The sequence below is a fragment of the Cladosporium halotolerans genome (genome assembly GCF_011745625.1).
Source record: "Cladosporium halotolerans strain TM138-S3 chromosome Unknown Sca4, whole genome shotgun sequence".
NCBI classification, from domain to species: Eukaryota; Fungi; Ascomycota; class Dothideomycetes; order Cladosporiales; family Cladosporiaceae; genus Cladosporium; species Cladosporium halotolerans.
The window spans coordinates 39,593-52,902 of record NW_027191455.1 but is presented as its reverse complement, the minus strand read 5'-3'; the positions used below and the strand labels follow the sequence as shown (position 1 = coordinate 52,902).

General features: G+C 55.3%; 5 protein-coding genes across 5 annotated transcripts; 2 read left to right on the top strand and 3 right to left on the bottom strand.

Moving 5' to 3' along the window:
• The first annotated feature begins 99 nt into the window (after positions 1-99).
• WHR41_01469 (uncharacterized protein) lies at positions 100-2,982 on the top strand. Its single transcript, XM_069370075.1, has 2 exons — positions 100-200; positions 251-2,982. The coding sequence occupies exons 1-2, from the start codon at positions 183-185 to the stop codon at positions 2,897-2,899; spliced, it is 2,667 nt and encodes an 888-aa protein (XP_069232616.1). The 5' UTR covers positions 100-182; the 3' UTR covers positions 2,900-2,982.
• Positions 2,983-3,236: 254 nt separating this feature from the next.
• WHR41_01468 (uncharacterized protein) lies at positions 3,237-4,862 on the bottom strand (the record flags this gene model as incomplete). Its single annotated transcript, XM_069370074.1, has 1 exon — positions 3,237-4,862. One exon carries the CDS (start codon positions 4,860-4,862, stop codon positions 3,237-3,239), a length of 1,626 nt encoding a protein of 541 aa, XP_069232617.1.
• A 320-nt stretch (positions 4,863-5,182) lies between these two features.
• WHR41_01467 (mitochondrial 54S ribosomal protein mL57) lies at positions 5,183-6,423 on the top strand. The gene is made up of 2 exons (XM_069370073.1): positions 5,183-5,543; positions 5,621-6,423. Exons 1-2 carry the CDS (start codon positions 5,229-5,231, stop codon positions 6,059-6,061), a joined length of 756 nt encoding a protein of 251 aa, XP_069232798.1. The 5' UTR covers positions 5,183-5,228; the 3' UTR covers positions 6,062-6,423.
• WHR41_01466 (uncharacterized protein) lies at positions 6,376-11,137 on the bottom strand (the record flags this gene model as incomplete). Its single annotated transcript, XM_069370072.1, has 2 exons — positions 6,376-11,000; positions 11,060-11,137. The coding sequence occupies 2 exons, from the start codon at positions 11,135-11,137 to the stop codon at positions 6,582-6,584; spliced, it is 4,497 nt and encodes a 1,498-aa protein (XP_069232799.1). The 3' UTR covers positions 6,376-6,581.
• A 206-nt stretch (positions 11,138-11,343) lies between these two features.
• Positions 11,344-13,140, bottom strand: WHR41_01465 (uncharacterized protein; the record flags this gene model as incomplete). The annotated part of the gene is made up of 2 exons (XM_069370071.1): positions 11,344-12,940; positions 12,995-13,140. 2 exons carry the CDS (start codon positions 13,138-13,140, stop codon positions 11,470-11,472), a joined length of 1,617 nt encoding a protein of 538 aa, XP_069232800.1. The 3' UTR covers positions 11,344-11,469.
• Between the last annotated feature and the right edge of the window lie 170 nt (positions 13,141-13,310).

The following is a 13,310-nucleotide window of genomic DNA, read 5'->3' as shown; positions in this document are numbered from 1 at the left end:
ACGGTCCTCTAGCCCCCGTGCGGGGTGCAGCTGGTCGATGCGAACTTGGCGCCGGCTTTTGAAGATTGCTGTGAAGCTTGTGAAACTTTTCGGCCGTCCAGAGATCAGACGTTCACTTGCATACCATTTCTTGACCGGCGCAGGGCGAAGAGGCGTTTGTTGTTGTCTGGTGCTTCGCGAAGATGAAGACCGATTTTCATGTGAGCCCTTTCCTCTCCTTGCCCGGCGAACACGACTAACCTGATCATAGTTTTCTAACCTGCTCGGCACGGTCTATCGCAAAGGCAACCTTGTCTTCACCGAAGATGGCAACAGCCTGCTGTCGCCTGTCGGCAATCGCGTCACGGTTTTCGACCTTGTAAACAACAAATCACACACTCTCCCCTTCGCACACCGGACGAACATTTCACGCATAGCATTACACCCAAAGGGCCAGTTGCTTTTGACCATCGACGAGCAGGGTCACGCGATCTTGAGCCACTATTTGAGAAGAGTTGTTCTGTACCATTTCTCGCTCCGTGGTGCTGTGTCGACCCTAGAGTTCTCTCCTAGTGGTAAACATTTCGCTGTCAGTCTTGGGCGCAAAATTGAGGTCTGGAAAACGCCTTCGACGCCGGGCTCAGCGGAAGGGGACAGCGAGGAGGGTGGCTTGGAATTTGCGCCATTTGTGAAATACAGAGAATACGTTGGACACCACGACACAGTACAAAACATCGAGTGGAGCAGCGACTCTCGGTTCTTCCTCTCCTCGAGCAAAGATTTGACGGCCCGGATATGGAGTTTGGATCCAGAGGAAGGCTTCACACCGACAATACTTGCGGGTCACAGAACAGCGGTCTACGCTGCATGGTTCTCTGCCGATCAGGAGACTATCTACACAATTTCGAAGGATGGCGCTCTGTTCCAGTGGCAGTACCTTCCCCCTCCGGACGCGGACCCAGAAAACATCACGGCAGACGACGAGCGCTGGCGCATCGCGGAGCGAAATTACTTCTTCCAGGACCAGGCACACCTCACAACCGCTGCCTTCCATGCTTCCTCAAATCTGCTTGTGACTGGCTTCAGTAACGGAGTGTTCATGCTGCACGAACTTCCTGGCTTCAGCGAGATCCACAAGCTTTCTATTTCCGCATCCAACATTGATACCGTGTCCATCAACCGCACTGGCGAGTGGCTAGCTTTCGGATCCTCCGCACTTGGACAGCTGCTGGTCTGGGAGTGGCAGAGCGAGAGCTACATCCTCAAGCAGCAGGGCCACTTCGACAACCTCAACGCTTTGACTTACTCGCCTTCAGGAGACAAGATCATAACTTGTGCAGATGATGGCAAGATCAAGGTCTGGGATGCTGCCAGCGGTTTCTGTATCGTGACTTTCACTGAGCACACTTCTGGCGTCACCGCCTGCGAATTTGCACGGAGAGGCAACGTCTTGTTCACTGCTTCTCTGGATGGCAGTGTCCGTGCATTCGACTTGATCAGATACCGCTGCTTCCGCACATTCACGGCGCCCAACAGGCTCAGCTTCAGCTCGGTTGCGGTGGATCCTTCCGGAGAAGTGGTTGCTGCTGGTAGTCTGGACGATTTCGACGTACACATTTGGTCTGTTCAGACGGGTCAGCTCCTGGATCAACTGTCCGGTCATGAAGGCCCCATCTCAAGCCTGGCTTTTGCCCCTAACGGTAGCGCCCTTGTGTCGGGTTCGTGGGACCGCACCGTGCGCATTTGGTCAATCTTCCAGCGCACACAAACATCCGAACCTCTACAACTCCAGTCAGACGTACTTGCTGTTTCGGTGAGACCTGACAGCAAACAGGTCGCAGTGTCTTCGTTGGATGGCCAACTCACTTTCTGGTCGATCGACCAAGGCACCCAAGAAGCCGGCTTGGACGGCCGCCGAGATGCATCAGGAGGCCGTAAAGCCACCGATCGTCGCACTGCTGCCAACGTAGCGGGCACCAAGAGCTTCAATACAATTTCATACGCGGCCGATGGTTCAGTCCTGCTTGCCAGCGGTAACAGCAAATACATCTGCATGTACGCTGTCGAAACCGGTGTGCTACTGCGCAAGTTTACCGTCTCCGTCAACCTTTCACTCGACGGTACGCAAGAATACCTCAACTCAAAGCTTCTTACGGAAGCCGGCCCGCAAGCCCTCCTTGACGAGCAAGGTGAGGCTTCCGATCTTGAGGACCGCATTGATAAATCTCTTCCCGGTTCCAAGCGCGGCGATGCCGCCCAGCGCAAGACGGCACCCGAAGTCCGCGTCCCAGGTGTAGCTTTCGCGCCCACTGGCCGCGCCTTCTGCGCAGCAAGCACAGAAGGCCTCCTCGTCTACTCCCTGGACACGTCCGTACAGTTCGACCCCTTCGATCTTGACGTCGACGTCACGCCCTCCACAACCCTCAAAGCTCTCGCCCGCGGCGAATACCTCAAAGCCCTCGTCATGGCCTTCCGCCTCTCCAACACCAAACTCCTCACCCGCATCTATCGCTCCGTGCCAACCTCTGACATTGACCTGATTGTCCGCGACGTGCCACTTGTCTACCTCGAGCGCCTTCTCCGCTTCGTTGCGCAGGAAGCAGACGCCTCGCCCCATCTCGAACTCAACCTGCGCTGGATCGAGTCGCTGCTCCGCCAACACGGTCGCGAGCTCAAAGCACGCCAGGGCGATTACGCTGAAGTGACAAGGCTAGTTCAACGCGCTGTGGCTCGGCTGCAGGGCGAGATCATGAAGGTTGCGGAGCAGAATACGCACACCGTTGATTTCCTGCTCGCGCAGCCAAGGAAGGTCGATGAGAAGGAGCGAGTAAAGGCTTTGGCTAATGGCAAGGCAGAAGAGGAACAGGACGAGAGCATGGATGAGGGGGCCGACGAGGGTGACTGGGTTGGGTTTGATTAGATGATGGCGGAGGATACTGTAGGAATACTGTAGATACAAGATACCCCCAGCTGGAATGATGACAACAGATCGCATCACAGATTGTTTCCTCTTTATGACCTGGTAGAGTTTGAAGTATCGTATCTGTCATTGTGGAGCCTAGATTGGCCGCCACCCGGTTGCTCCTGATCACACATCACTTTTCTTGATCGTTTACTTGGAAGATGAATTGAGGTAGCATCAGTCTACCATCATAAACAGAAAAGCTCATGGACTGTGGTCGTACTAAAACCCATTAGATCGTAAGCTATTGCGGTCCGCCAAAAAACTTCCGATTCTCTTGCCTGGAAATCCAATCTCAGTTCTTCGCCTTCTTCCTCCCCACCAACACATTAACCCCATTGCCTTCCGGCTTGGCCTGGTCTGCACTCTCGACAGGCGTGGCACCAGCGCCACTACCACCGTCATCCGCCTTCCTCTTCTTTCTCACCAAGCCCCCCAGATCATTCATCTGCTTCGCCCCTTCCGCACCCACAGCCGTCTCAGTCTCCGCCGTCCCCACACACTCCAACGCCCACTCCCCAGCCTTCAGCCCAGCCATCCGCGACACCTCCGCGACCCACTTCGAAGTCGAATGCACCGCGGCCGCCAGCGTGTTGAACTCCAGATTGAGCAGGATCTGCATCGCGCTGTCGTAGCCTTCTTTCGTGAGGTAGGGCCCGTCGCGCTTCGAAGTGTCGTCTGCGTCCGAGGTCGCGGAGAGAGTCGAGGAGCTGCCTTTCAGCCGCGGCTGGCGTGGGATGACCGGGCCGGAGAGCTTTTTGGCGCGTTTGGGAGAGCGGGAGGTGCTTTTGCGGGAGGTGCGGGAGGTGGTGGAGGTTTGCGAGTTGGAGGCTGTTGTTGGTTGGCGGGAGGGAGAGGACTCGCGGTCATCTTGGGAGGGGAGGAGGTGTCGTTCGGAGGCGGGAGGTCGGACGACGAGCCAGAGGAAGCCGACGACGCGGCCGGACGAGCATTCTTGTCGGAACTCCATTGCTTCCCAGAAGCGTTCGAGGTCGTTTATTGTTTTCCACCGTCCGCTCTTTTGTTTCGATGGGCTGGTGAGGGCAAGCGAGCCGGCGTCTTCGACGAGGCCGACTTCGTCGTCGAGGTCTTGCATGAATCGTGCTTTGGGGTCGTCGGGGAATCGAGGAAGGAGGCACCTTGTTGGGGTAGTCTCAGGTAGGTCTCGTGCTTGCGCGAGTTCGATGAGAGGGTTGCCTGGTGTCCAATTTCGGCTCTTCTCGGAGCTGTTCGGTTTCGTTGGAAAGAACGATTTGGTTTCGATGCCGTGATAGCCAGGGACAGTCATATAACCCTGGAGATCCAAGTCTTGATCTGTTCTGTCACCTTCCAAGAAGAGCGGGTCCAAAACCCTTGCCCACCACCTGATCAGCTGGCGATCGTCCAAAACGTGCTTCTTGCCATGATCCGCAGAACCAGGGAAAAGATATTGAGACTGTGCGCGAGCGAAGAGAGAGATGACGAGCTTGGTCCCTGTCGACTTGGTCGATTGTCTTTGTTGCGTGCTAAGCCACCACAAAAAAGTCGTCGCAACAGACTTGATCGGACTTGGTCGCCGTAGGGGCAAGTATCCAGTAGAGTCGGCCTTGCTAACGAACATAGTCACTAATCCGCGAGAAGAATAGACCAAGACCTCCATAGCGAAGACAACTACATGGTCTTCTGCTGAAGACTTCAATTGATCCGAGCCTGGAATTTTATCGTTCACTGGAACGCTGACGGTCAAGAAGTGGCTAGCCAGCTTCGTCTTCTCTGGTTGCGCGCCAGGACGTGGTGAGAAGAGAGGTTCGCTTGATTTTGGTGGCGTATGAGTGTAACGAATTTGGCATTGGAAGTTCTTTGGAAGGAAGGCATTGAATGCATCTTGTAGCCTTTCGCAATTTTGACCTTTGGATCCGAAGTCACCATTCATCGCTGCCATGGCTGGTGGAGAGTGAGGGCCGCGCTGTGCGAGGCTGATCTGCGGAGGGACTCGGCCAGGGTATAAATAAAGACGATCAAGCAATACAATTCAAATCACAGACAATACATCAAGCAATTACTGAAAGAAAAGGTCACAAAAACGAAGATGTGCACTTGTAATATTCCGTGCCGCAGCCTCACCTCCTGGCGCGTCCGTCTCACTCCCACCTCCTCGTCCCTGCGGCGGCTGTCGCTCGGAGGTGCCAAGCCAGCCCTCCGCAGGGAAAGCTGAGCCTCGAGACCTCGCGACTCTGCCCGTCCAGCGATCAGAGGAGGAAGTGAATCGTCGCCAACCATCCGCCACCACCACCTTCACCCGCACATAATGTCGACCACTCGTGCTCCTTACGTCTGCGCGTCCTGCGCCAGGACACTCCGCACCGCCGCAAAGCCCAGCGCGATCCGCTCATTCACCACCACGACCGCAAAAAGCGCAGGCGCACCTTCACCAGACGAGCCGAGATGGAAACAGACCCCGCCTGCGATGCAAATGCCCTTCCGCCTGCGACCGATGCCCAACCAGCCCGTGTGGAAGGTCAATGACAGCGTGGAGCTTGTGGACAGCGCATACGACAGGTTTATCGGCCAGGCTGCGGGCAGGGGAACAAAAGGAAAGGATGTGTTGCCCGAAGAGATAAAGGTAAGAGGAATCACGACCCCGTCGTCGCAGACTTCGAAGGATTGAAAGCAGCGATTCTAATGCAATCCCCGCAATAGTGGCAAGCCCTCACGCACAAATCCTTCGACCAAGGCCGCCGCCCCTACAACGACAAGCTCGCCTACCTGGGCAAGCGCATCCTGGACGTTCAGACCTCGCTCCTCCTCGCACAGCAACCGCTCACGCCCGAAAACCAAACGAACCAGAACATATATGTCTTCGCGCACCCCTCGCTGAACGGCATCGAGAACATCACCGCGCGCGCAAAATCCACCGCGCTGGATAAGAGACGGGTGTCGCAGCTGGCGAAGAGCTATGGTCTGGAGAAGGTGGTGAGGTGGAAGCCCAGGAAGTCCGACAGGCTAGAGTCGTCGGGTGAGGATGTCGTGCTTGCGCAGTCGGTCTACGCGATCGTGGGTGCAGTTGCGCTGCAGAACGGTGGTGACGTTGCGGTTCAGGTTGCGAAGGAGAGAATTCTTGCGCCTCTGGGTCTGAAATAATCGTGTCGGCATGTAGGAACTGGATTGGGGCTTTGCGCGGAATCAGGTGCAATCTGTGTGGTGCATAGCGGGATGGCGCTGGGGCGCGAAAGGTTGAAGAGTTTCGGGTGCCTCTCGGGTCCGTCGAGTATGTCTTGTCGGCTCCATGGTCTCGCGCGCACGAAGGGTATGGAACTTGAACGGACATATCGCAGCTGTCCATTCATACCGTCAGGGGAAGACTATACAGGGCCAGCGTTGCGGCCACGACCTCAGCACCCGAAAAACACGCTGCCAGGAGAGCAGCCATGTACGAGATAATTGTAGGTATAGAGTAGACGTGTGTAAACATACTTCATCCATGCTTTTTTGCTCTTGCTGCACTGCCGAACCTGGCTTTGCTATGTTTGATGCACGCCTGATGCATTTTGTATCGTACAGCCATCTTCAGACCAAAGGGGTATCCGTCCGTCGTCCATCCCAAGGGTATTCCCGTAAACGCCATATTCACAAACCCACCCTCACCCAGCCGACCAACCGATCAATCAACCAACGCCCCCAGAATCAAACTCTGCACCACAAACTCATCCCCCACGACTTTCACGCTCCCTCCCATACCCTCAACGCACATCAGCGGACCCTCAGCCCGTTTCCTTTTCTTGCTAGCCTGCGCTCCCTTGGCACCGAACAGCGCCTTCGCAGCTTCGCTCACGTCGTCGTCGACGTACACCCACGCCCACTTTTGCCTTCCTTGATCAGTCGCCAGCAACTTCTTGGCCTCGGCCAAGTCTGCGACACGCCGGACACTACCGGCGCCGAGCGCGAGAGTCAGGAAGGCGTAGGCTTTGCGGCGCTCCCAGGTTCCTTTGCCTTTCTTGGGCGAGATGATCAGGACGCCAGTGCCATTGAGAAGGAGCGGGCGCGAGGCGACGGTTGAGGTAAGCTTGGTAGTCTTTGGATCATAATACTGGAGCGTGCGAGAGCGAATGGCGCCGCCGAGGTAGGAAGATTCGCCAGCTGCGAGAAGGTACCGGGTCCAGGGACGAGGCTGCGAAGGAGGGCCTGCACTGCGAGCGGAGTCGCAGCTGTCGAGCACCCAGCGGCCTGAAAGCGTTGGGATCTCGAGGGCGAGTGCTTGCATATACTTGGCGCGGCGGCTATGTTTATCTGCGATCAAGGCAATGAAGCCGAGGTCTTCGTATTCGGGTTTGAGACGCAGACCGCCTGATGTTTCAGCGTACGGCTGCTGTTCAGGCTTCTTCGACGAGCGCTTCGTTGGAGTCGTTGGTTCGCTAAGTTGAGGCTGGACGAAGAGCTCGTCAAAGCCCTGGTCGAGGATAATGCCGCCATTGCGTTGGATCACGCGCGTAACCTCGAATTTTTCGGTCTCATTGGAGGCGTAAGAGATCGCGAAGGCCATGCCATCAAACATGCCAGATGTTTTTGGCTCAGACGCCGAGAACACTGATTCCTCTCTGAGCTTGGAATGATCCCGGGCAGCAGACTTGGTGGCGGACGCCAAGGGGCGCCGTGAGCGAGACGGTGTTTCGTTGTCAGCAGACTGTGCATCCGTAAAGGGTGTACCAGTTCGTGTCTTATCATCCTTGTTCGGCGGGTGAAAGACGCGATCAGCAAAATGTGTGATCATGTTGTGAGTGATCTTCACGTTGGTCACCATGATCTCCACCATCTCGCCCTCGCCTTGAGGGATTGCGCTTGGAGTAGCCATGCTGCTCCGCTGAGTGACTTTTGCCTGGACTAACAGGGTGACGTGATCGTGAATGTCGACGCCGTTTGCCCGGTCGTCCTCATTTTGAGCTTTTCTCCCAAACGCTTTGACAAGCCAAGTCTTGCTGCGGAAGCCTTCGTAGTCCACCTTGACGGCGTCGCCGATCCTGAATTCCAAGGCACGGACGTGGCCATCATCGAGAGTTGTGACAGTGGTATCGTCAAAACGGAGCCGGTGACGGCTTCCATCGGCGGATGTGCTCAGCCAAGTAGCTGGATAGTAGGCGTTGTAAGAAGCACCTCGGAATAGAGCGAGGATACGATGTGGAGCAGAAGCTGAGTCATGCTCAGTGGTTTCCAGTGCCGAAGGAGTCTTTGCGGTTCTTGTGACGCCGCCTTCCTCTTGCTGCGGATTTTCTTCCGTGCCTCTTGAAGGAGCTTCATCTGACGGCTGCTCTACAGATTTCTTCAATTTGGAGCTGGGTTGCCGCGAGACCGACTTGCGGTCAGAGGTCTTCCGTCCGCTCTTCTCTCTCTTGCCGGGCTTCTGGGTCGCCGATGCCGATCTTCTTGTGGACAGCAACTGGCTGGCTGCTTTGGAGCCCGCTTCTTCTCTTCGCCTGACGCTTTCGGGGGTATCGGGGGCACTCGAGTTTTTCGGCGTGGCAGAAGGCTGCTCGCCTGGTCTTTCCGGGCTTGATCTTGATGGATTCACGGCCCCTTCCGAAGCCGCAGTTCGTACATCTTCGACTGGCCCATCGATATCCGCGACCGGTTTGGCTGGGCTCGCCTCACGCGCGGTTTCACTCTCAGGCGCCGAGCTTGTGGCTTCGGTACTCGGCATATAAGATCGTCTTCGTGATTCGCTCTGCAACAGCCGACGTCTCTTGGTAGGCTTCTCGCTTGGTGGGCTCGAAAGGGCAGCCATGAAATTCTGGTCGTCCATCGTGATGACATTCCCCATGATGGCATCCATGTCAAGCTGGCTGCCGGCGCTGAACTCCGGTGGTGATGGATCAGCAGCAATGTCCGCAAATCGGCGTACACCTGCGGCTTTCAGAGGTGTAGGCATACTGTGTTGTGAAGCCGAGACCTTGGAAGCTTCCTTGACAAGGCGCGGCTTTTCTGGAGTAGGTACGGATTCTCCCAGATGTGTCTGCGCCGTGGAGTAAGGGGCGGGTGCGTTACTCTCTGCGGCTGTCTCGAATGCTGTGTCGCCTTTGGTGGATTCTACGTTGTCGTATCCTGGCTGGTCGCTTTCGGGTATTTCACGCTCGAGGCGTCTTCCGTAATTCTCGGAGGCGTGCCCTGGTTTTCCTTGAACAGAGGTCTGTCTGGGGGTAGTGGAGTCCTCATCATCTCCATGTCCTTCGCTATAGCCTGAAGGCATTGGCGGACTCGACGGTACACGGCTTTCCTCATGTTGGCTTTTTGTGGAGCCGCCAATGAGAGGTTGCGACATCGTTGAGTGCGGAACCCTGGCTGAATGGCGTGCAAGCTCTTGACTTGTGGCGCCAACATACTGTGATCCAGGAATAATCGAAGACGTGTTGGGAGGTGCTATGGGCTCTTTGGAAAGGAGCGATCTCTGGATGTTGAGACGCTCCGGTTGGGAATCTGCCACGGCAGGTTGCGTACTGGGAACGCCGTCGCCTGGATTCTGATCGCCATTCAGGATTTTCGTATCCTCGCCATCGCCGTTTCCATCCTGGTCCGTCCTCTCTTCAACATTATGTCGTTCATCCGCGTGTTCTGAACGATCCCCGTCTTCATGGACAGATAACTCAACGTCTTCGTCTTCGGGGTCTCTTTGACTGCGCAGAACTGTCTGGCTATACTCATCGTAGACGTCATTGTCCTCTTCGTATACCTCAACGCCCTCGTCGTCGTGCAAGCCTTCTCCATCATGATTGTCTTCAGCTTCCACGGGAAGGTCAATCTCCATGTTCTCGTCATCTGTCTCCTGTTCGTTGTCTGACATCTCGAACTGAACACGATTTTGCTTGTGCAGAGTGCCAGGGGTTACAAGGTCGATAGTCGCTGTCCTTTTGCGATCAGAACTGCGATTGGACGCCAGCCGAGACGGTGCCCGGTACTTGCTCCACTCGTCGTTCGCGTGCTCGCTCATGACGCGCTGCAGTCGTTTTCGCTCCATACGTAATTGTTGGCTGTCCTCATCCTCCTCTTCGTCCAACTCAGCAATTGCTTCGGGCCCGAATCTCTTCGATAAGTCTAGCTCTTGCCTGAGGCGGGCGGCACGTCGCTCCTGTGACTCCCGCATGCTCGTGTATGTATCTCTTGGCTCGCCTGCAGTCGAGGCAGGTGGATTGTGCATCATCAAGACCGGCGATGAGCTTGCCATATCGGGCGAAAGATTACGATTTATGTGCAGATTCGGCGAGGGGCGCTCGGCGACAGGGTCAGACCGTATCATGTCGATCATGGGCGACGATGGAGCTTGAGTTTGGTTGAATAGCTGTGTCGCGCTGTACTTTGGGGCGTTGTTGAAGGCGAACGCCTCCGCGATTCCAGGGGTCCTCCTCGACGCATCTGTCGCAGACGTGGGTATCTCGCCGCTCCGGCGACGCTTGCCACCAGCTAAACCAGGTGTTCTAGGTGCAAAGTTGCCGTTCGCACCTTGGTTCTGGCTTTGCGATTCCGGCCCTGCGAGCAGATCTTCAATGCCAGAGGTTGCCGACTTGGCCGTCGGAGAGTCCGCTGGCTGCCATGCCATGTCCAAGTCCACAAAACCATCGTCTCCATGAGTTGTCGTGAGCTGCGTCTTATCGCCTGCACCGCCGGTCTCATATGTGTTCTGCTCGTTTTGCGCGAATTCATTGGCATGCAGTATCGTCTTTTTCGGCGTCGTGCCAGAAGATCTGATCATAGACTCGGTGTAGTCGCGGTAGATTTGCGACTCCATAGGCTGAGTGTCGCCTCCGACGAAGCCATGGAAAGAAGCTGCTCGCGCCATGATCGCATCCTGCGAAGGCGTTTGATGGACCATAGCATCAATCTCGGCCGGTGCGCTTCTCGATGGCGTCAAGCGCGGCGGTTGTTGCGCTACGGTCTCGGGCGCTGGGTTCTGAACGACATCGGCAGACTCCTGTACTTCGTCGCGAGTGGGATGAGATGATTGTTGCGAGGTGTGCGACTCGTCATTTCCTCCGAACACATGTGATCGCTGGGGCTGTTGGCGAGGCGTCTGCGCGTCGGCAGAAGGTTGGCCATTCTGCAGGGATGCTTGCATTAGCTCGGAAGCGTTGCAGAGGCGCGTACGACAAGACTGACCTGGAGAAGATGTTCTTGCAAGGCTGTAAGCTCTGGCATAGGGATACTGCCCAGGCTGTCTTCGCCGATAGATGCCATAGCATTCCATGGAATGTCAAATAATAAAGGTCTTGCTGCTCGGCTATTGGCGACTGTCGCCTCACGAAGATCGGCGTTCGTGAAGAAGACGCGCTCGCGCGGGGTCGCGCGGTCACATGACTTTTGCGACCGACGTCATTAAGCAATTTGCGCGGTCGACGGAAAATACGAAACCATCTGAGCACGATCGAGGCATGAGCTTTCAGTGTCAGCTTCCAAACTCGAGAATGCGAATTGCAAGCTGCTGTATTTGTGTGGGAATCTGCAGTAAGTTGAAGGATATGTTTCACTACTGTACTTCCATGCTATGCTTCGCATGTACAATGAATCGTTCAATCCACTCTATCCTTGCCCCTCGAGGACGAGCGAGATGCATGACCATTTTCACGAAACTCTGATTGTGTCTCGCCCTCATCGCTCTTCAGTTCGTGTACCTTCATATCCATGCCCACCCAGAATTCCTTGCCTCTCCACTGTACCCTTGCTCCGCCATAGATTGCCCAGAACCAGATTGGAAAAGCCAGCGATTCTCTTCCAAGCCATGCAAGAAACCACTCGGCGAACGGGCGTCTTTGGCCGCCCTTAGGAGATCTCGCAAAAGCTGGTGTGTCAGCGTCGACATCGATCGATCGACCAGAATGAAGGAGAAGGTAGAGCGTCCAGTCCATCAAGCACCAAGCAGAAACACTACAAATCCAGAAGATCCAGAAACTGGTCCACGTCGGAGGGATGCCGACTGCGGACTGGAAGTATGGCAATGTTGTAATCGCAAAGGCGCCGTACAGCGAGCAAAAGAAACTCTCCGTGCCGGGCTCTACAAGCGTTGCAAGTGTTACAGTATACTTGCGCACGCGAAGCCATCGCACTCTGCGTTTCCAGTACTCGATAACACTCATATTGGCCATAGGCTGGATGGCGAGATCGCCGAAGCAGCAAGCATGCTTGCCAAACTTCTCGCCATTGACCTCCTCCGGGGCTGATTTCCTCCAGATGATGTCGCCGATCAGATGATCTTCGCAGATGTTCTCGCTGAAGTAGTCGATACCAGCGCCGTTCGTCATGCTGTCGAGATGGCTGCGGCGAAACATTGTACTTTTTCCGACAATACAAGGTGCAACGGCAACGGTGTTGATTGCTGTGTAGAACTTTGCGTGCGCAGAGGACAAGAACAGTTCTTCGAGCCTGCCTCCGCCAATAGATGATGCGGTGCGCTCTTCGGCTTGGCCAGACAACAATGTGTGGCTACCAGAACTGACGGTGTGAATATGGCCACTAGAACCGTCTAACAGCCCGTGAGTCTCTTGGTCAGCCGTCGTGCCAACGGTGTCGACGACGAGAGGCACTTGATGAACAAATTTGTTCTTCCGCTTCTCGCCACGGCCTTCTAATTTGGCAACAAGACGTCCGCAGACACCTTTTGCAATCCAGATGTTGCAATCGATGATCCAGATACAGTCCCCAATAGACTCTCGATAAGCACGGCTCATGTTGCGAATCTTTGGGTTTGGACCGAGGTGGGCTTTGCCATCCTGAAGGACTACATCCTCTTCTTCAACCAGTATTTTGGCGTCGATTGATGGGAAATCATGGAGCAACCGTTCTAACACCGAAAGTGCCGGATCATCACGGTCCGAGATACACAAGCGTATGTGTAGCTTGTCTTTCGGATAATCTTGTCGGAAAGTAGAGGCGAGGCAGTCATAGAGAGACGGCTCCAGGCCTTTCACAGGTCGGATGATGTTCACATGGGGTGCATCTTGTGACCATGTAACTTTTTTAGGCGGACTTGAGAAATAACGTCGTCTGGGCAAGCTTTAGCATTTTCTCATATGTGGAAAACTACTTGGTTACACATACATTTGGGCATATCCCAGCGTGGAAACCAAGGCTACTACGATGTACCACACCAGGCAAATTGAGGCAATAACCAAAATCACCTGTGAGCCAGAGATAGGCGCCGACTGCGAGACCACTGCCTCGGCAGCATTGATCTCGCCTCTCATGCGGAAATACTGCTTTGTCGACCTCCTGAATATGAGTCTTGGCGGGAATTTGGAAGTGAGGCTTCAAGGGCTCGTGAGGGTGTTCCAGCGGAACGCTTCGGCGCGGAAGCAGATCCGCGCTTGGGCCTCGGCGCGTCAACAAAGTCGCAAACAGTAAACATTCAGCGCTG